Consider the following 22,324-nt stretch of genomic DNA (forward strand, 5'->3'; position numbering starts at 1 on the left):
TTGCCAATTTTTTTCTTGATTCATGTAAAACCAATTGCATATATATATATATCTCCCTTGATTTAGAGAAATACTATACAGTTGGATTCAAATTAAGATATGCACTGGGGAAGTATTTGTATTTGCCCATGTTTATTCTATAAACAAGATGCAAACTCTACTTGTGCAGAGGGTAGCAACTACAGACACAGACACGGAGAAACCGTCATTTTTTACCTTTTTTTTTTTTTTGCTTTTGAGACAGGGTCTCACTGTGCAGCCCTGATTAGCCTGGGACTCGATGTCCAGGTTGGCTTCGAACCAAGACCAGCCTGCCATGTGCTGGGTCTCAAGGCGTGAGCATGGTAAATGCAAGATTAACAGGTGTCACCCAACCCCCAGGAACACATATGGTTCCTATCAGCTGTTTCCCTCCTGTTTTAAGACTGTTTTTTTCCAGTTAACACGAAAAGGAAGTAATTTCTCCCAAGGCCACCTTCCACGCCTTCCCACGACAGAATGTCCAACAGAGGCTCTGGGTCACGAAGGTGCAGAGGATCGGCGCCCTTCCACTTGACATCATCCGTTTCTGGGTCTGCCCTTGGCCTGCCCTTTGCTCCTCGGTGAAACGTCTGGTGAGGAGCTCGAGTTTTACAGCACCTCTAAACGCAAGGCGGGTAGCGTCTCAGTTTTCCTAGATCTTCAAGGGGAAGGAACCAGGCTGCTGCTCCACGTCCCGAGGCGCGCTCCGGATGCCCCAGGCGGAGAAGCTGATGCAGACGCAGGTGGCGACCTCGGGCTTGTCTGCTTCCTCCGCTGTCCGCGATTGCGGACCCCGCATCTCTGCAGAGCAGAGGCTCCCGGGACATCCTCTGATGTCCCCTGGGTGCTCAGGGTCACCCCGGGGCGCAGACACACGCCCACGCCGAGGCTCCCCAGAAGTGCCCCGAGGACCCCTTTGCGCGTCTGATCACATCGGGTCATGCAAGGTCCTGCAGACCTGCGCCTCGGATCTCGTCTGCAGTGGTTAAGGCTCGGCAGACATGCCACGAGGTCTCCTCGGCGAGCAGGGTCACCTCGGGTCGCGCAAGGTCACCCCGGGACGCGCTCTGCTCGGCAGACCCACAGAGGCGGTGACTCCGCAGATATGCTCCCGAGTTCCCCTCGGCACACAGGTCCCCGCTTAGACGTCCGGTCCTCTCCAAGCTAACCCATGGCCGCTTCTCCGTCCCCCACGCAGGAGACTCTCCTCCCGGGGGAGGACTGCAATTTTCCAGCTTCAGGGGGTCCAGGGGCAGCCGCCCGGAAGAGTCTCGTTTTCAGACTTGACGCAGGCGGCTTCCGCAAGGAAGCCCTGCCCCCAACCCAGGTGTGGGCGTGGCCTAAACACAGGGGCGGATGCCCTGCCCAACTGTTTCCCAACGGCTCCTTGGGTTTGGATGTCTGGCGGGGAGGTGCGGCCCGGCAAGTTAGCCAGTGCGCCTGCGTGCGCATGCGCAGATGTCAGGTTGTGAGGCGTGGCTCGAGAGCCTGCCCCGCCTAATCCTCGGCGTCTCCGCCCGCCCCCATCTCCCAACCGCCTCAGCGTGGCGCCGACGCTGCGTGCGGCGCGGGTTACCCAGAGTGCTCCGCGCGGGGGTAGCTTACTGGAGTTTGGTTCTCGAGGTGGCGGCGGTGGCGGCGGCTCCCCCGTCGGCTCCTCCTCCTCCTCGTTCAGTGGCGGCGGCGGCGGTCCGGGGCCTGAGCTCCGGTCCCCTCCGCTTCCCCCCTTTTCCGCCATCTCCCCGAGCGCCCCGACCTCCTCTGGCGCCTCGGGGAACATGCGGCTCCGTTCCCGGAGGCCGGCGAGTGACTGACCCGCGTACCCCCGCCTCAGCCCGCCCGCCTGCCGGCCCGGCCGCTCCCCCCCGCCTCGCCCAGGCAATGACAGCGGCTCCGGCGTCTCCGCAGCAGATGAGGGACCGGCTGCTGCAGGCCATCGACTCTCAGAGCAACGTAAGTGACCGCCGCGCGCCGGGGACCGAGGCCGCGTGCGCCGGGACCCTCCCCCTCCGCTGTGTCCCCGGCCTGACAGACTCCCCCGGCGGCGGTTTGTCAGCGAGAAGCGCTGCCATCACGGCCTTTCTTGTCCCGGGGGCCGCAAGCGGGGCGGGCAGCCGGGCTGCGCTGGGTACGTGAGGCCGAGGCTTCCGCGCGGCCTGGACGGAGAGAGCGCACCGGGGCTTGGATCAGACTGTGTCCTCCACCACCGTCCTGGCCGGGCTGCCCCCGGTTCTCCCCAAGGTGTTCACTTGCCTCGACGCATCCCCGAGACCCCCCCCCCCCGGCCCCGGACGGGCTGCCCCCGGTTCCCCCCCAGGTTTTCCCTTGCCTCGGCCCATCCCCGCGGCCCCCCCCCCCCGGCCCCGGGAAGCCCTCCCGGCGGGGAGCATGCTGGGAAGCAACTGGTGTTCCTGGGATGACTCGGGGAGCCTTTTCTCCTCCCGACTGGAATCCCCTCTTGTCGGAGGAATTCCTCGGAGGGCCCGCTCATCTCCTGACTGCCTGGGGAGGTCTCGAGAGGCCCTCCCCCTTCTTCCAGAGACTGGACGTATCTTGGCCTTTAAACCCCTCCTGCGGTCGATGCCTAGGAAGGTCGACCCTAGACAGGATGGGATACTAACTGTCACCTTTCTTGGCCTAAGTGCCCCATTGCGCCTCTGACCAGAAGCCAAAGCTTGAATTTTAGGTAGTGAATTCCTGTGGATCACAGTAGTTCTTTCATTCACCTCTACCTTCCAATCTTGTTTCCATCTCTCTTCCCCCATCTGTGGGTCTCAGCCTGGCGCTTTGGGACCTAGGCTCTGCAAAGGGTCGCATTATGTCAAATTCCTCTCTGCTCAGGGTCCTGTGAGCAGAGGGACAACCCTCCTCAGTCCTGTGAGTGTTTAGGAAACCTCACCTGTTCTTGTGTTTTCTCCAAGGGTTTGCTGACAGTAGAGGGTCCTTTTTCTGTGGCAGGAGCAGGGCCATGGGAAGATGCAGAGGCATTCAGGTATGAAGCCAGGATTTGCTGGGAGACCAGGAAGTGGCCATTCAGATCATTTTTTAATATGCTGGGGATGGAAGAGAAAAATCATTTGGGCTTGGCCAGGTAATGCAAGTCAGAGTGGGTGAGCTCTTGTGGCTCCTTTACCTCTGCTTGGCTACTTCCTCTTAGTGATGTGCTATACTCCAGAGTCAAAATAACTCACGTTGATCTGTAACAGTCATAGTAGAGATTGAGAGGTGGTGATTTCCTTAAGGCTCTGCTTGCAGAGCTTCCTCTGGTCTTCAGATCCCATTATGATCACCTTGATGGGAATTTAACAAACGATATAGACATTTTGGGGGTAGAGTAGGCACAGGCTGTATAAAACCTTCTAGAAAGCCCCCTCCCCCCAGTAACTAGTGTTGCTGCAATCACAAGACTGGAATATTAAGGGATTAAAAACAAATGATAGGAAAATGTAGTCTTTGGCAACTTGCGCACTCGAAGTTACTTGTAGTTCTCAAGTCCTGTGTATGAGCTTCCTTTGCTGAGATTAATACAGAGCCTTACTGCCACCTGGGAGAGTGTTGGGATCAATAGGCATTTTTACAGGCAGTCATGATACTGTAGATTAGGTGGACCAGTGACCAGTGACAAGTGTTACATAAGGCGTTAGTGCAGGCCCATGCAAAGTGGCACAGTTCTTAGGAGTAAAATAGGGAAAGGAGGGACACCCCCCACCAAACCTTAGCTTCCTCAATCTTCTCTTGAACCCAAGTGTTACTGTATTTATATTGGCCTAAGGTTAGGTTACATGGGGTGGAGCTCACATCTCATAAGGCCTGCTCTTGGTGTGTGTGTGAGGGGGGGTCTCTGGTGAGAGGTGTGGCTAGAGCCCTCATATTCTTAGTGTGGTGAATGGAGTTGAGAAATTGTCTCTTTGACTCAAGCGATGAGGAAAGTGCTTCTCTAAATGTAGCTTGTCAGTGACCATCCATGAATACATCCAACTGTTTTTGACAAATGCTGGCTTTGCATGACTGCGTGACCTCTGTGTGGGGCTCAGCTTGGAGGACTGTCCTGACTTGCTGATGGAGGTGGTACAGGATGCTTTGTGTCTGCACTTTCTTTGGATTGCTCTGGGTCCAGGTGAGAGCAGGGTGCTATGCTAGTACACAGCTCTCTGCTGTTTGGTTATGAACTCCACCACTTGTTAATTGACACATATTTAAGACGCTCATAGAAAAAAATACAAAACGGGGACAGGGTTGAAGAGCCAACACTAAAATTAAACCTCTTCAGAGAGAAGTGACAGACAATTGTGTCATGTAATGCTTACCTTTATGGGTGTGCAATTATGGTTAACATAGCTTGAAAAATCGGTGCCAGGCAGCTGACCTAATGTCCATAGTGTCTGTGAAGTTGGAACCATGTCTGAATGACCAGCTCCTTGACTAAGGTCCCAGGGGGAAAGCTGTCTGTGTCTAACCTCTAGTATTCGAGTGCCTACTACAGCAGGCATGGTCCTTTTTGCCAGGTGTGTACTGCAGGAAGTCCTCCACTCACAAAAAGCGCAACACCAACACTGTGCAGGCCTTACTCTGGGCAGTGTGTGTTCACTCAGGGTGTTGACACACTCTTAGAGGGATAGTATGTATGTGCTTGTCATCTTGTATTGTGGAAAAAGGTGGAGACCATGACTTATTCCTGCACAGAAAACATAGTCCCCCAAGCACAGCTCTCATTGGCTAGTGACAGGGCTGCCATGGGAATGGTACCCTCACTTTTGGGGAAGTCTGTTTCTTGTCTTTCTGAGAGTCACAGATCTCTCCCCCCTCCCATGATCTGTGTCTGAATGTCTTCCCCTGGAACAGAAGTGCCTTGCTTACTTTCTCCTTGCTGGTTCAACTCTGAACCCTAGAAGCTTCTCATCCTGTGACTCTGGAGTTGTCTCCAAACCCCCATTTTTCTTAAACAGCCCTGGGACTGCTCTATAACCTGAAGGCTTGTAGTGGAATGTTCTAATACAGGACTTTGGAGACTGGAAGAATCACAAGTGCATGAGAATCTCCCTGTCTGTAGTAATGAAAAGTGTCATCTTAGGACTCACAGGCTTGGCTCTTCAGACAGTGGAAAGGCAGTGCCGGCCCCTGCAAAGTGGCAGTCCAGGACAGGGCTTCCAAAGGCAGCTAGTGGTTCTGGGTTTAAAGCAGGGGAAGGCCAGAAGAGACCTGTTGGAGGAGAGGGACTTGAACCAGCTGCTGTCAAGCTTGGAGCAGGAACGCTTCTCAGGAGCTGCTGTCTTCCTTCCAGTCCTGCAGGTGACAGGAGTTCGGCTTTGCAGAAGTGGGCAGCACAGCTGTCCTTTCCCACTTGGAGCTGCTGGCCTCTAGTGGCCTGCAGGCTCCTTGCTGCAGACTGGGATGACGAACTGGTGGACAGTTCTGGAAAAGCTTCTAGGCCCAGGCTCAGATTTTGGAAGGGCAGCAGGGGCTAACATGAATTGTTCTAGAAGGGTTTCTTAGGTGTGCTGGTTTCAGGTATCCATGCAAAGTGTGTTGTGTGAACTTTTTCAGATACTAGACTGCTAGGCAGAGATACGCAGCTCTGGTTAATTTTTGTGGCACCCTGACAGTGTGCTGTGTTCCTCCTTAACAGCTCCTTTTAGATAAAGGGAGGTGGGACAAAGCCAGCCTCCCCTTTGGGCAGGCACAGAAGCTGATGGCATAATGATAGGGTCTCCCCGTAGCCAGGAGAGGACAGGATGCTTTTATTTCTTACTGGCCCAAAGTTAGGGACTTACCTGGAGCTATTAAGTGACAGTGCTTCTGACACTGAACACCATCATGCTGCTGTTGACAGGTGGGGACCTGACCTGGGAAGCGGTACAAGGTGGGCGGGGCGTCCTTGAAAGGATGCTGGGAAGTAGTGTGCTCTCTTGCCATTCCCTTTGCAATCAGCTCCTAGTTGTAGGGGTGTCATCCTAGTAAGGATGCTGGGAAGCAGTGCGCTCTCTTGCCATTGCCCTTTGCAATCAGCTCCTAGTTATAGGGGTGTCATCCTAGTGGAGTGGCTTCACAAACTGATGCACTTCCTGAGCAAGGATAGCCTGTCCCATCATCTCTATGCGATTGAGGCTGGATCAGACTTACCTGTGTCAGATAACTGGATGATAATGGCCTGTCCTGTGAGCATCAGAGGGTGTCTGTCCCAACTACCACCTGACATGGAACTTGCTGCATCTTGTGCTCAGCTTTGCTTTCTGCTGCAAGATGACAGTTCTTTTGACACCAACTTCAAATGCCGGTGATCCTGCCAGAAAGAAGACTAGAATACATTACAGAATCAGAAACTGACTGTAGCATGTCAGGATGCAAGAGCTGAGCATGTGAGCTGGGTCTGGTCCTGGCCTGGTTCTGGGATCTTCTCATCTTTGCTCTTTGTTGCCGTCAGGCTACAGACAGGCTGCAGAAGACTGTATGGTGTTTCTGACTTTGGGAAAAAGAGAGGTGTGATGAGTATTGCCTGTGAATCAGGTGGAAGTCTTGTTTCTCACTTCGTCCCTCTGAAGAAGGTGGACTTCGTCGGTCCTCTGTGAGTTTACAGGTGGTCTTCAGAACTGGGAGGTCCTAGAGGCCTGGAGGAGGGGACTTTTGTGCTAGACACAGATATAAAAAGGTACATGTAGTCCCCTTGGCTCCTGATGTTGCTGTGTGTATCAAGATACCAGGCTCAGGGCTGGTGAAGGGGCATCTGTATGAGCTCTTCTCAGCATCACTTGACCCCAAACTGGCCCTCAGGAGATAGCTGCCTGCTTCCCATAGCAGACCTTCTGAAGATGGGGCTGTTCCTTATTCCTGGGACTAGGCTGTCCTGAGTCTGCTCAGCCCAGGAGATGGTTGTGAGAATGGGCAGCTGAGTTTGGGGTTCAGTAGGCAGCAAACAGGCAGTGCATGTCCTCCTCAGACTGCTCCTTTCAGTCTTAGGACACATGTATTTTCTGGTGGGGAGCTCATAGGAAATGGGCTTGTATTTTCCAATGAGGAGGACCAGCCAGAATGCTACATGCTGTGTCTTAAATGTCTTGCCAGCAAGTCTCAGGTCTGAGAGGCCATGTAGTTACATCTCTGTAAGGGGACCTGTAGTTCACAGAGGATTAGTCATGGTAAAGCTGAGAGGAGGACTCAGCAGTTAACTAGTCATTTCTAGCCAATGCATGTGGTGCTGGGGCAGTAGGCAGACCTGAGAATGCCCAGCTCTTGCCCTTGGGGAGTTGAAGCCTGGCCAGAGGAGGGTGAAACAGTGGGGTGGGTTGCCTTGGGCACCCTGGCAGGTCTACAGCTCTTGAATCTAAGTAGAACAGTTTTCCCTATGTCTTATTTGAAGTTAAGGGTTTTTTGTTCTTGGAATTTTTTTTTTTTTCTCTTTTGGTTTTTTGAGACAGGGTCTCCCTGTAGCCCCAGCTGTCCTGAAACTCACTATGTAGACCAGGCTGGCCTTGAACTCACACAGATCTGCCTGCCTCTGCCTCCCAAATGCTGGGATTAAAAACATGCACTACCATGCCAGCTACTTTTTAAAATCTTTTTGTTTGTTTTTGGTTTTTTTGAGATAGGGTCTCCCTGTAGCCCTAGCTGGCCTGGATTCCCTGTGGAGACCAGGCTGTCCTCGAACTCACAGAGATCCGCCTACCTCTGCCTCTCGAGTGCTGGGATTAAAGGCGTGTGCTTTGTTCTTGTTTTTAATGTGTGTGAGTGTATTGCCTGCATGTGTATAAGTGTACCGGTGTCCTGCAATACCTGCTGAGGTTAGAAGAGGGTATCCAATCCCCTAGAACTGGAGTTACGGACAGTTGTTAACAGCCATGTGGGTACTGGGACTCAAACCCGGGTCCTCTGCAAGGACAGCCAGTGATCTTAACTGCTGAGCCATCTCTCCAGCCCCTAAGTTAGAGTTCTTTTTAAAAGAGTTTTTTTGTTTTGTTTTGTTACTTTGGTCTTTTTGAGACGGGGTCTCCCTGTAGCCCCAGCTGACCTGGAACTCACCATGTAGACCAGGCTGGCCTTGAACTCACAGGGATCCCTGCCTCTGCCTCCCAAGTGCTGGGATTAAAGGCGTGAGCTACCACGCCTGACTTAAAAGAGATTTTGTTGTTACTGCGTATGTGTACATGAATCGTGTGGGTGAGGATGTCATGGGGTGTTAAGGTCAGAGGACAACTTTATAGAGTTTGGTCTCTTCTTCCACCTTTGTGTGGGTTCCAAGGGATTTAACTTGGGTCACTAGGCTTGGTGGCAAATGCCTCTACCCACTAAGCTGTCTCAACAGCCAAAGATAGGATTCTTTTTATTTTTTTTTTAAGATTTAAATTTATTTCTATTTTATGTATATGAGTGGGGTGTGTGTGTGTGTGTGTGTGTGTACACGTATACCATGTACACATAGAGACCAGAAAAGGGTGTTGAATGCCCTGAAGCTGGAATTATAGGCAGTTGTGAGCCACCATGTGCATGCTAGGAACCAAACTTAAAGTTCTCTGCAAGAGCAACCAGAGCCATCTCTCAAGCCCCAAAGATAGATTTTTTTTTTTTTTTCAGTCTTTTTGAGACGAGGTTTCCCTGTAGCCCCATCTGGTCTGGAACTCACTATGTAGACCAGGCTGGCCTTGAGCTCATAGAGATCTGTCTGCTTCTGCCTCTCGAATGCTGGGATTAAAGGCGTGTGCCACCATACCCAGCAAGAGAATTAAAAAAAAAATTTTTTTATTTATTTTTATATGTTTGCGTGTATTGCCTGCATGTGGACACCCTTGCCATGCAATGCCCAAGGAGGCTGTCGGATCCTCTGGAACTGGAGTTACGGACAGTTGTTAGCTGCCATGTGGGTGCTGGGATTCAAACCCAGGTCTTCTGTAAGAACAACCAGTGTTCTTAACAGCTGAGCCATCTCTCCAGCCCCCAGAATTTTTTTTAAAAAATTTTGATACAGGGTCTCCCTGTAGCCCCAGCTGGCCTAGAACTTGATATATAGACCAGGCTGGCCTCAGACTTAGAGAGATTTTCCTGCCTCTGCATCCTGAGTGCTAGGACTAAAGGAATGTGCCACCACACCCAGCAATAGAATCCTTTTTTTAAAAAATACTTAATTTTGCCAGGCGTGGTGGTGCACACCTTTAATCCCAGCACTAGGGAGCCAGAGGCAGGCGGATCTCTGTGAGTTCGAGGTCAGTCTGGTCTCCATAGTGAATCCAGGCCAGTTAGGGCTACAGGGAGACCCTATCTCAAAAAGACCAAAAAAAAAATTTTTTTTTTAATGTGTCTGAGTGTATTGCCTGTGTGTATGTAAGTGTACTCATGTCATGCAATGTCCATGGAGGTCAGAAGAGGGTGTCAGATTCTCCTGGAACTGGAGTTACAGATTGTTGTTAGCTGCTATATGGTGCTGGAAATCAAACCTAGGTCCTCTGCAAGAGCAACCAGTGCTTTTAACCACTGAGTCATCTCTCCAGGCCCCTCCTTGCTCCTCCTCTTTTTTTTTTTTTTAAAGAAGGTCTCATCTTCCTGTAGCCCCTTCTGGCCTGGAACTTGCTATGTAGACCAGGCTGGCCTCAATCTCACAGAGATCTGCTGTCTCTCTGCCTTCAAAGTTCTGGGATTAAAGGCATGTACCACTATGCCTGGTGATTTTGATTTCTTTTTTGAGTTGGTAAATTACATTGTTACCCAGGTTGCCTGGAACTCTTAGGTTTAAACTGTCTTGCTTAGGCCTTTTCAGTAGCACAGGTGTGCACCATGCATCCATCCCTAGGGTTTGCAGTATTTGAATGAGGTTGTACTTTCTGGATGTAGACAAGTGGCAAGGAAGACAGGAATCCTGGGAGAAAGCTGAGCTGCCCTCAGGGCCGTTTTGGATGGTCACTTGGCTAAGTCCAGGGCCACCAGGTGAGGTGGCCCTTCCCTCAGGCTCTTGGACTTTGTGACCATCCATGGCCACTTCAGGCTGTGACTTGCCCCCTTGGGGACTCAGTGTCAAGCCAGACAGCTGGGGTTAAAGGCTTCTGAGCTACAGGTGCTTCAGTTTTCTGGGTCCATCCAGTGGAGGCAGCTGAGTTCTAGAAAGCCCCAAGGGGCCAGCAGAAGGGTCTGCTTAGCACAAAGTGTGTGGGCGGGGGCAGTGTTCTGTGGTGGCAACAGTAGCTGTAAGGCTATGGTACTGTTTCCTGAGCACATACTGCATGCCAGGCACTGAGCACTGCATCTAGTTGCTCTTTACTCCTTAAGATAGGTACTCTGTCTTCGGTTTAGGGGCCAGGAGAGGCTAAGCAACTGTGGGTCTCAGCCCAGTGAGGGGTACCCTGAAGCAGGTGGGTTTATCTCTCTGCACAGTGCTTGTCCTGAAAGCTGAGCTCCATTGTATCCTCAGAGGCTCCACAGATTGATTTTGTGTTTCCTTTACGTCTCTCTTCCCTTCCTGGCCCTGCAGCCTTTCCTCATTTACTTTTTTTAGTCTTTTTTTTTTTTTTTTTTTTTTTTTTTTTTTTTTTTGTTCTTTTTGAGACAGCGTCTCCCTATAGCTCCAGCTGTCCTGAAACTTGCTAGGTAGACCAGGTTGGCCTGAAATTTACAGAGATCCACCTGCCTCTGCCTCCCAAATGCTGGGATTAAAAGCATGTACTACCATGTCAGCTACTTTTTAAAATTTTTTGTTTGTTTGTTTGTTTTTGGTCTTTTTGAGACAGGGTCTCCCTAGCTGGCCTGGACTAGGCTGGCCTCGAACTCACAGAGATCTGCCTGCCTCTCCCTCCCGACTGCTGGGATTAAAGGCGTGCGCCACCATGCCCGGCTAAATCTTTTTTAAAAAATATTTTATTATTTTTATTTTATGTGTATTGCCTGCATGTAAGTAAGTGCACTTTTGTCATGCAGTGCCCGAGGTGGTCAGAGAGGCTGTCAGTTCCCCTGGAACTGGAGTTACAGACAATTGTTAGCTGCCATGTGGGTGGTAGGATTCGAACCTGGGTCTTCTGCAAGAACAGTCAGTGTTCTTAACTGCTGAGCTACCTCTCCAGCCCCTATTTAGTTTTATTTTATATGTATGAGTGTTATGCCTGCATGTGTGTCAGTGCACCCGTGTTGTACAGTGCCCATGAAGGACTAAAGAGGGAGTCAGATCCCCTGGAACTGGAGTTACAGACAGATACTTGTTAGCTGCCATGTGGGTGTTAGGTTTTGAACCTGGGTCTTCTGCAAGAACAATGCAGTGTATGTGTATGAGTGTATTTACCTCTATGTATGCAAGTGCACCTGTGTCATGCAATGCCCAAGGAGGTCAAAAGAGGGCATTGGATCCCCTGACACTGCAGTTGCAGATGGTTGTTAGCTGCCATGTGGGTGCTGAAATTCAAACCTGGACTCCTGAAAGAGCAGCCAGTGCTCCTAACTGTTGAGCCTCTGGTTGGTTGTTTTTTTGAAGTGGGGTATTTCTGTGTTGTCCAGACTAGCCCTGAACCACTGAGCTAAGCCATCCTTCCTTAGCCTCCCAAGTACCTGGAACTAGTGGTGTGCCTCACACCTATCTTTGATCAAGGTTCTTGGTTGCTACCTTTTCCATTGGCTTGCAAGCTCCACCCAGTGCCAAGTCCCTGTGCATAGCCCAGTGCTTGAGGGTCTGTCTGGAAGAAGGCTGATTTGGAACTGTCAACTCTAGGTGCTAACAGCATTCAGTGCTTTACATACATTCCAAGCACATAAATGGAAGTCCTATGAGGCAGATTCTGCTGTAGAAACAGACTCAGTGGCCAGATGGCTAGATGGGATCAGGCTGGGGTTGGAGTTGGCCCACCTGCTGGCTTCTTGCCCTGTCCCCTGCAAGAGGGCAGTGGACACATAGAATGTAGGCACTTTCCTTCCCAGGTCCCAGTCATTAGATGGATTCATGCCAAGTTGGGGGGCGAATCATACAGACAACCTTTACCCAAAATACTTGGGAACAGAAATGCTTCCAACTTTAAAGGCTTTTGGAGTTTATGATATTCGAATCAGCTTAGCTAGCTCAACATCCTGAATGAGGGAGGGAGCGAGGTCTAACTGCTGCAAAGTCCCTGTGTCATGTGCAGTGTGTTTGAGTGGTTGGCTGTGATTGGCCTTATCTCTGGTCAGTGAATCTGATGAACACATCCTCAGTTGGAGAGTTACTGAAAGAACTGAGGTAATGAGTGATATGGTGTGTGACTCCGAAGTCCTCCAGGTGCTGGTATTTCATAGCCAGTTTGTCCCGTTGGTGTGGTCAGCACCCTTTGCCCATCACACTGGGCTTTCTGGATAGCTACATATTGGGTCTTGTAGGAAGAACAAGGATGTAACCACCCCAACCTGAGCTAGGCTAGTGACCCGATGAGGGGCTGGGGGACAAAACAAGGCATTGAGGGGCCTGTGCATAAGTGTATAAGTAAAAACCATTTGCCTTTTTTGGCCAAGGCTGGATTCTTGTCTCCTAGGATGGTTTGTTTTGTTCCACTCCCCATCATTAGGCCCTGACCTGGCTCAGGCGTTGGTGGCTGTATCTTCTTCCTCAGGTGAGCTATAAGTCCATGGTAATGAATGGTCTACCTATTTTTCTTTTATTAAAATTGGAAGATTCTTATTAGCGGGGGAGGGGAGGCATTCCACAGTGCTTGTGTGAAGGTCAGAGGACAGTTTTGTGAAGTCAGTTATTTCTTTCTATCTTTATGAGGGTCACAGGGATCGAACGCAGGTAGCCAAGCTTCTGCAGCGAACATCTCATTGGCCAGCAATTTTTCATTTTTAATTATTGTGTGTGTATTTATGTGGGTGTGCATGCCACTGCACACATGTGGAGGTCAGAGGACAACTTGGTGGAGCCAAATCTCTCCTGCCTTTATGTGAGTTTGCTCAGGTGGTAAGGCTTGCATGGGGCAGCAAGCACCTTTACTGACTAAGTCATTTCCCCCAGCTTGCCTCTTTTTAGGACCAACCCTCCCAGAATCCCCTTAGCTACCCTAAGTGCTGCAAACTGTACTTGCAGAGCGCCCCTCATGGTACACAGGCCTCAGCTCACAGTCTAGCTTCTCAGCTGTCCTACAGGGCCTGTGGTACCAGCTGTCAGTTCATCAGTGAGAAGGTACCTTTTTACTCATTGGTTCCCATTGTTTCTCCAGCATTATGTGAGCTGGTTGCTGTCTAAGCACCCACCCTGTAGCTGTGGAGCCCAGAAAGGGGTGAGCCTGCTGCTGCTACTCCTCGAGGGTCATGCACTGATCACACTGCAGAGCACTTTGATCAATTTATCCCTACATCTGTTGTAGCGATAGTTGCAGGCCAGCAGACCCAGAACACAAGGGGCTGTCTCGGAGACATCAGTGTCCTATGAACAGTTGAAGGATCTGTGTGGCTTTTGTTCCTGTCCCTGGGGACACTGATTTAATCATATCTCTGATGTGATGTCACCACCAAGTAGCTGGGTGCAGTGCTAGGCCTGAAAGAGCTGCCTCCAGAAGGGCAGTGGGAGCAGCTAAAATGGAAGATCCAGAGTAGGTGGCAGCTGGGTTTTGGGAAATGAGGTCTAAATGATGCCCATTCAGTTGTACTGCATACTCCAAATTTGTCTGCCTGCACCCTTGGGTGCTGTACTGTTAACTTGTTCTGGGTCAGGTGCTGTGGGTTGCAGCTTTGGCCCTCATGGTGGCTTAGTGTGTTCCTTGGGTTCCCCTGGTTCTGATAATCAAATCCCCTGGTACTTGAATTCCTGCTGAACCTCAGGTCTGCTGGGGAGGCCCAGACCCCCAAAGAAAGAGCTACAGCTTTCGGGTCCTGGGCTGTGACCAAGTTTCTGCTTGGGTCTGATTGTCCTGCCTGTTTCCTCTTGTCTGTCCCCTCCCCCCTTGTTAACCTGGGGAACCGGAAACTGCTACATGTGCTACTGGGCCCTTAGGCTAACCAGAGGGCAGGTTGGTGGATGTTTGTTTTTCAGCCTCTGTTTCCCCTACTCATATATTTCTGGGGTGCTCTGGGCTGGTATGTGCAGCTAGTGACTCTGCTCTTCTTGCAGGGTATTGGCAGCCTGGGTGTTGGCATTGGGCTGGGGTGTTGGGAAAAGGGTTGTGAACGGGCACTGCTCTCCCTTCTGGTTTTTTTGTTGTTGTTTGTTGGTCTTTTTGAGACAGGGTCTCCCTGTAGCCCCAGCTGGGCTGGAACTCACTGTGTAGACCAGGCTGACCTCTGATTACAGAGTTCTGCCTGCCTCTCCTCTGCCTCCCAAGTGCTGGGATTAAAGGCTGCACTTTCCCTTCCGTTTTAAAGAAACTGCTTCTCCAGCATTTTGGTGCATACTCTGACAGTTGGTGGCCTAGGAAACGTGGCCAAGGGAGGAGCTGGGAGCTACCTTCCCTCCAAGTAGGTGTTGGACACTCTCCTACCCCCAGTGCTGCCTGAGCTCCAGTATTGCCTGGTGGCCTTTTCTTCCTCCCAGAGCTCGGTCTCCATTGCTATTTGAGGTTGGAGTTGTGGGAGAAAGGGGAAGGGAACTGCTCTGTACGTTGCCCTTGATGTCATGTATGCACGTGCATGTGGTGTATGCATAGTGTATATATGTGCCCATGTGCATGAGAGTGTTTACGGGCTTCTTCCACATGGTGGTGAGGACAGCTGCTCCATGTGGAACTCTGCGGACCAGTGATTGTAGTGCAGAATCACTGTCTTGTCTCCAATTTGGGGGTTCTTGCAGGAGTATCTGCCCAGGTACAGGCAGGGTGGGGGCTCTGCAAGAAAGTGCCAGTCCCTACAGGGTCTGCTATGCAGACATAAACAGTAGGTGCCCCCATGTAGCCATGGAGCCATAGCCAGCAGGACCAACATGGTGGCCACCCTGGTCCAAGCAGGGATTGCCTGGTATATTTTACTGGCTGTGCTTGCATGCTGCCAAAGAAGTCTGGAGCCCCCATATCACCAGCCCTGCCAGGAGCCGGGGTGGGGCTTGGTTCCTGTCATGGATGTGTTTTCTGTCACAGCAGATAGGGAATGGGAAGTGGCATCCTCTGCTTTGTGGGGTGAGCTATCTGTAGACAGCAGAGTACCATCTATGCTAGCCACTCCCCAGGGTGCCTTCCTGGGTTACTGCCCTGTCTTTTGTGCTTGCCACCCATGACACCACCTTACAGAGAGTGGTGTCCTCTGCCTTCTCACCATGTTGGCTTTGCCCTGCTGAGCATACCTCCTCCTAGAGTGTGCCCCCACGCCCAGCACGTTGGCCTTACCAGCACCACTTGAGCCCTCATCTCAAGCCTCAGTGCTCTCCCCTGGTGTTGTTGGGCCTACTTCTTGGGCCCCCATGTCTAGGCAGCCCAGTCTGGAGTAGGTGAACTTTCTTTATTCATGCCCTGGGAAGCTGGGCTGTGCATTTTGGTGCTGTGATCTGTCACACAGGGCCACCTAAAACCACCTGGTCTCTTCTATCCCAGCAAGCTGGATCTTGGGATTTCTAGTATAGCCAGTCTTCTGCCTCTACCTCCTTGAACCCAGGTTGGGGTATTTCCTGGTGGATCCTACTGCTGACTGAATGGGGCTCAATGCCTAGGTGGCTATAGTGAGGACAAACTGTTCTGTTGCAACCTGACCCAACAGTTCTCCTGGCAACCTTGGGTAAGATTAGGTTTACAGCCTGGTTTCTCAAGATGTAGACACTATGGGCTTAGTCCTTGCCAGTGTTGTGTGCTAGCATTCTAATAATGCACAGGGGACGTGGCAAACAGCTCACCCAGTCTACTGCTATCTGCTCTTTTGAGGAAACCACTCCTTCCAGTCCCAGCCCACTGGATGGTGAGCACTGTGGTCTGGCCAATCATAGAGCTGTATCTTTCTGGCCAGTGATTGGCCAGAAAGACTATGACCCAATGGGAGCCTGGGAAAATTGTAGCCCTTCCCTGGTGGAGTTGGGGAAAGGCCTGGGTGGCAGAGAATATGAGGTGCTTACTGCTGGGTCAGGCCAGCCCAGAGGGCTGGTTGTACCCCATGGAGCTGACTCTTCTGTTATTTTCAATCAAGAGATCCAGGACAGAATTACATGAGTGCTTTGGATCCCAGACTCTGGCTCAGGTACCTCTTCTTCCCCTCCCTCTGCAGTATTAAGCAACTCTGGGATCAGCTCCTGAGCTCTTGTCTTGCTGCCTAACTACAGCTCTCTCCTTGCTTCCCTCCCTCTTTTCCTCAGTTATTTCCTCCCTCCCTCCCTCTGGGCTTCTAGAGAGCCCTCAGGAGCACTGTCTGCTAACTGCTTTTACATCTTGATCCATCTTGCCCACAGCCCCTTCAATCACTGACACACCTGTTCTTCCCTCCCTGGTTCCCATCAAAGGTGAGGACTGGTTGCCTCTTGTCTTGCTGATGTGAAGTGAGTCTGTTCACTCTCTCAGGGCCAGTGACCAAGTACAGGCAGATGTCTAACCTGAGAGGGCTGAGCCAGATTTGAGTTAAGAATTAAGGTTTCATGATGCTTGGGCATGGCAGCTACTTGGTAGTGTTGGGGTTGGTGTGCAGGACTTAGCAGGTCCTTAGGAGGACCCTCCTCCTGCTGTGCACCTGTCCTGAGTGTTACCCACTTACACAGGCTATTGACAGAACCTGATGTCAAGATGACTCCTCAGGCCAGCACGAATGCACATGCCAGTTGCTTCTTTGTGGGTGACCTTGGAGTGAACTTTCAGTGCTTCCAAGCTTGGTGCCTGTATTGTGACAACGGGGCTAGCAGTGTCATCCTGTGCAATCTGAGGTGTAATGGTGCTGATCGTGCCTGGTCTCTGTTTAGTTACCCTGCTCGTGAGAGAGCCACTCCTGTCTTACTGTCCTTATGAAAAAAGGAGTTACAGCTTGTCTTCGTGAGGTCGGGCAGCCAAAGTAGCCAAGGTGGGACTCTGATCTCCACCCATGCTGATAAACCTGCAGGATAGACTTTTGCCCCCAAGCCCCTGACATCGTTGCTTATAAATCTTTTTTAGACTGAAACTCTCTGTGTAACAGACTCCTGACCTAGAACTTGTGATCCTCCTGCCTCAGCCTCCTGAGTGTAAGGACTAGAAGCCTCCCCACCACACCCAGCTCCCTTTAATGAATCTTTGTAAGGGTTATTGCTCTGTAGGGACTTGTATCTCTGGGCCACAACAGAAACATTCATGAGGACAGTGTGCTCACCTCTGCTAGGAGGCAGGCCATTTTACAGATGAAGACACTGAGGCCCAGAGAGGCTCCACTGCTGACCACTGCCCAGCTTGGAGCTGGGTGCCTTGATTTTCATCAGGAGGCACCAAGATGGTACACATGAAGCTAGTGATCTGAGTTGGATAGTCACTTGGGGGGCCCTGGGCTGCCTAGATTACAGTGCAGAGGGCCTACTGTCCCCTTCCTGTCCACAATTGATTTCCATGATGTTATAAGAGCTCCCAAGCATATCAGCTCTAGCCTATGAGGTCTTTTGAAGAGAATCTTGCTCTCAAAATAGAGGCTGATGGATGGGCCTTGACAGCAGCTAGAAATCCTCTGAGGGCCCCCCCCTCAATAAAAGAGGATGGATGGGAAGAAAGAAACATTTAATATACAAGAATGGGGGTTAGACCTGGGTTCAGATATCTCCAGCTTTGTCTTGGAGTTGTGTGCCTTTGAACATCATCATGGTCCTGTATAAAAGGACAGGCAAGCCCTGTACTCCCAGCAGTACCCCAAGTAGGAATTAAATAGGCCTGAGCCCCTTCCCCTCTGCTGAGGAAGTATTAGCCGGGGTAAGAGATTGTAGCATCTGGCTTTGGTTCCCGTAGACTCTATTAGACAGTCTTTAGTGTTAGCGGTGAGGACAACCAAGAGCAGTAGTACACGGTTTTCTGTGTCTCTTAAAGCTCGCTCCCTCCAGGGAAACCGGGAGTTAGCAGAACATAGTCACAGACTTGAGGGAGGGAAGACATGCTTCTTTGTTATTGCCTTTTTGTTTTGAGACAGGGTCTCACTCAGTAGTCCAGGCTGGCCTGGAACTTATGATCCTCCTGCTTCAGCCTTCTACTGCTTGGATGATGAGGCTTATGTGCACCCAAGCCAGGCAAGTTACATTTCTTTGGAATAAGTGCACGATCAGGTTTCAGATCTGCCTGGACTCTTCCCAGTCCCTCTGTGCTACTGCGGCAGGCAGAGGTGATCAGAATAGGTTGGGTGGGTGGGTGGCTGAGCTCAGAAAACCCTTATATCTAGAGACAGCCAAGATATTTCGGACTTACTTAATTGTATATGGGTATAATTTTTATTTTTTTTCTGTGTGTGTGTGTGTGTGTGTGTGTGTGTGTGTGTGTGTGTTATTTGCTTTAAGAAGCAGTTATCCTTTCTGTGTAGGGAACCTTCATAGTTAACAATTGCAAGATTTCAGAGACCATGGACAGAGAAATATTGACATAATACTCAGAAAACATACCTTGTCCTCAAACACTTGGGAAGAATTGGTATTGGCAGGTGGTCATGCTGTTTTACAGTCTCCCAGCTTTCTTCCCCACCCCCACCCTGCCCTGCCTGCAACTCAAAGCCACAGTCACCTTCTGGAAACTATGGAGCAAGAGCCATAGCCATGCTCAAGTCCTTTGACCCAGTAATTTTACTTTTGGAAATTTGTTTACAGATGCATGAGGATTTTAAATAGCAGTGTTTAATGGCTGTAATGGGATAATCATCATAGGCCTTGTTAATAATCAGCATGGGAGAAGCTGGGGCAGCCCTGCACATCTGTCTGCAGAGCTGAGTAGCACAGAGCCCAGGAGAAAGGGGGGAAGAGGGCTGGAGAGGTGGCTCAGTGGTGAGAGTGCTTGCTACACAAGCATGAGGACCTGAGTTCAAATCCCAGCATGTATGCAGGAGTGATAGAGCAGGACACTTGACTCCTCTAGACTTAGGTTTCTTACACTAAATGGTAGAGTATTTGCATATTCTTAAGTATACCCTCATATACTTTATTTATGTATGTGTTTGGGGACTTGAGACAGAAAGGTAGTTCAGGCAGGCCTAAAACTCCTGGTCCTCTTACCTTTGTGTCCCCAGTGCTGAGATGACAGGTGTGAGCCATTGTGCCCAGCCTCACATGTTTGGAGTCATCTCTAGGTGGCTTGTACCTAGTACAGGATAAATGCTGTGTAAATTGTTGCTGTACTGTATTGTTGAGGAAGTGGCCCAAAAAGGGTTTGTTGGAATGATAATATGGCTCAGTGGGTAAAGTTGTTTACCACTAAGCCTGAAGACCTCTAAGTTCATTCTTCTGAGCATACATGATGGAAAGAACGACTCCTAAGGGTGTTCCTTTGACTTCTGCACGTATTCACTTACATACAGTATATAGTAAAAATAAATATTTGTACCTGTTCAGCAAGGACAAACTTTTTTCTTCTGAATATTTTCAATATGAGGTTGATTGCTTCCATGAATGTGGCGCCTCTGGATGCAGATACCTAGCTGTATACACACAATTCCATAGATTGTTCCAAGGTGAAGGATGGGCAGCACGCAGTTTCCAAACTCTCCATTCCACACAGGATCACTCTCACCAACTGCTTTTATTGGTTGTTGCGAAGCTTTTCTGTTAACTGCCCAGGGATCTTCTAAGGTGATGGTTTTCTACAGGTATTTTATGTTAATGAGTCAGGTGCCAGCTTTGATGGCTAAATAATGATTTTTTATTTGCTGTGAGGATGTTTCCTTTGTTTTCTCTATTATTTACAGGAATGATGCTCCTTTTAAGCCTAGTCTGTGTGATCCTCTTAAGTCTAAACCCCAGAAGGTGGCAGACTTTCATAAAGGGCCAGATGGTAAATAACTCAGCTTTGTAGGCCGCATGGCCATGGGACCTCTGACAGTCTACTTTTGTGTGGGTATGTTAATGCAAATTTCATCTCCATAAGCACTATATGAATTTCTTTTAAAACTAACCTCAGGCCAAATGCAGTGGTATATGCCTTTAACTCCAGCCCTTGGGAGGCAGAGGCGGGTGGATCTCTGTGAATTCCAGGCCAGCCTGGTCTACGTAATGATTTCCAGACCAGCTGGGACTACAGCTTCAGACCTAGGAGATGGCTCAGTGGATAAAGTATATGCCGTACAAGAGTGAGAACCAGAACTGGGATCCCAAGAATCCAAGTAAACGCTGGGCCAGCATGAGTGATCACCTGCCATCCTAGCGTTCAGGAAGCACAGGTGGAGGATCCCTTGCCTGAGGCAAACTGGCTAGCAAGAGTAGTGAAATTGATGTGCTCCGGGTTCAACAGACGCTGCCTAAAATAAAGTGGAGAGCAATTGAAGAAGCACCAGATAACAGTCTGTGGAGACATTATGCATGTGAGCATGTGTACACATGCAAACACACACACATGTATACACACCACATATGTGTATGCTAAAAAAACCAAATCAAACCCAGCTTCATTTCCAAATATAGTATTAGGCCTTTTGCACAGGACCTTGCAGACTCATGATTCAAGCCCATAAATTCCAGCCCTTTTTGCATATTTACACCATAGTGTAAATATTCCTGCCGATGGCTGACTTCAAGCCCTTGCATGGCATTCCTGGGTGTGGGGTGCCACCATTTTCTCTGTGTGGATGCAGTTGTCATGAAGAATCTCAGAAACCAAGGCAGGATAAATAGGGTAAAATTGGCAGGAAATAAAAATTTGAGTTTGATTTCCGTTAGGTTTATATCATTTAAGTCTTGATACCTACTACCAAGATCCCTGAGAATTTCCCCACGAGCTCCCAGAGGGAGCTGGTGAGAGCCAGTGCCTCCAACACAGGTCCTGCCCCCTCTGGGCTTGGATGGGGAAGGCTGCACCATGCCCAGGAGCCCAAGCTTTGGTTTGTGTGTAGGTGGGAGGTGACCTGGGTTACAGCTCTGCCCACCCCACTGACTGGGTTGTGGGATATAGGCCCCATGCTTAGGACAGTGTCAGTGCCTTTACAGCAGGCTCCTAGAATGATTCTCTCATTTCTGGTGTCCTTTTGACCACATGCATGCTGCCCATTGATGTACAGTGAGCTGGCTACCCTGAGTGGGTACAAGCAAGTACGATGGTCCATGCTTGCTGTAGAACTTCACTGTCACTGGTTTGCCCTGAGGCTCTGGAGCTCAGTAGCCTGCTCTCCAGGCCTGACTGTGTGGCCATTAGTGTGTCCAACACAGCCTCCAGCAGGAATGTAAGCCCTTTTAGGGAGCAGCGAGGTCTGGCTACTTAACCTGCTTGCTTCTCGGAACAAGAATGGTGTATTTTGGTTATCTTCAGAGATGGGATTGAACTCTTGGGTCTGTTAGCTGTGTCAGGGTACAACTTGGGTAGCTCTGGACTTCACTTGTGTAGGGCTTTCCCTAGTTTATGCCGGGCACCTCCCCCTGGGAACAGCATCTCTTGACTGCTCCCTCCACTCACTTTGTTCAGGTGGCTGACTCACCACCCAGTCACAGGGAGTTGACTGGACCTCAGCATGTGTGTCCCTGCTCCCTGAAAAAAGAAACCCATGCCCACTGCATTTCTGTGGTACTTTGTTCTCTTGGTGCCCATCTCTATTGTGGGCCAGTCTTGAGTGTCAGAGTCGTGGTGGTCTAGCTTTCTGGCCACCAGTCCCAGCTCCTGACCTTATCTGCTCCAAGGTGGGCCCAGGTGAGTGGACCTTGGATGACCTGCACTGGGACAGGTGGAGCTGAAGGTTGGTTCTGCCTGGCAGCCTGATATGCTAATGAGCCTGGCCTTCAGGCTTGAGTTTGGAGTCAGAGACAGAGGCAAACTGGCCTGTTGAAATGATGGGCTTTCCATGTACAAATACCCACTTGTACTCAGGTGTGTAGAGCTTTGGCTCCTTGGAGCCAGCCATTCACTAAGAAAGGGAACCTTTATAACCAAAGATTAAAGAGGCCAATATAATTTTTTGAGTCCATATGTATAGCTAAAGGCTACATAACAAGCAACAATGCCAGATAGGAGACACCTTCTTTTGAGTTGTTGGCCCGGGTGGCCCAAGGGGGACTCCCAGATAGTAACCCAGCATAGAACTGGGAAAATGAACAGCAGACCCCAATGTTATCTAAAGGAATATTTAGTAATCAGACAACTGATTACCACTAGATGAGGAACAGCTGACCTTCCTAAAACACAGACCTCTAGATAGGCTGACTAGATTCACCAGATGGACAAGTAGTGGGGAACGGCTGGGGGTGCCAACAACACAGCGGACAGTAGCAAGGATAACAGGGCTCTAGTAGGGGGAGGGAGGCTATGGGAGGGTGCCATCTGGGAAGTGGGTGTATAGTTGAATA

At 50.2% G+C, this 22,324-nt stretch overlaps 1 protein-coding gene across 1 annotated transcript in view; it reads left to right on the forward strand.

Moving 5' to 3' along the window:
• The first annotated feature begins 1,560 nt into the window (after positions 1-1,560).
• The window catches only part of Med26 (mediator complex subunit 26), a 51,055-nt gene continuing 30,291 nt past the window's right edge, over positions 1,561-22,324 (forward strand). Inside the window, exon 1 of the mRNA XM_008824650.3 lies at positions 1,561-1,974. Coding sequence (XP_008822872.1) covers positions 1,903-1,974 — 72 coding nt within the window. The 5' untranslated portion in view covers positions 1,561-1,902. The remainder of the gene's footprint in view (positions 1,975-22,324) is intronic.

Source organism: Nannospalax galili, unplaced genomic scaffold (genome assembly GCF_000622305.1).
Source record: "Nannospalax galili isolate Female #2095 unplaced genomic scaffold, S.galili_v1.0 scaffold529, whole genome shotgun sequence".
NCBI lineage: Eukaryota > Metazoa > Chordata > Mammalia > Rodentia > Spalacidae > Nannospalax > Nannospalax galili.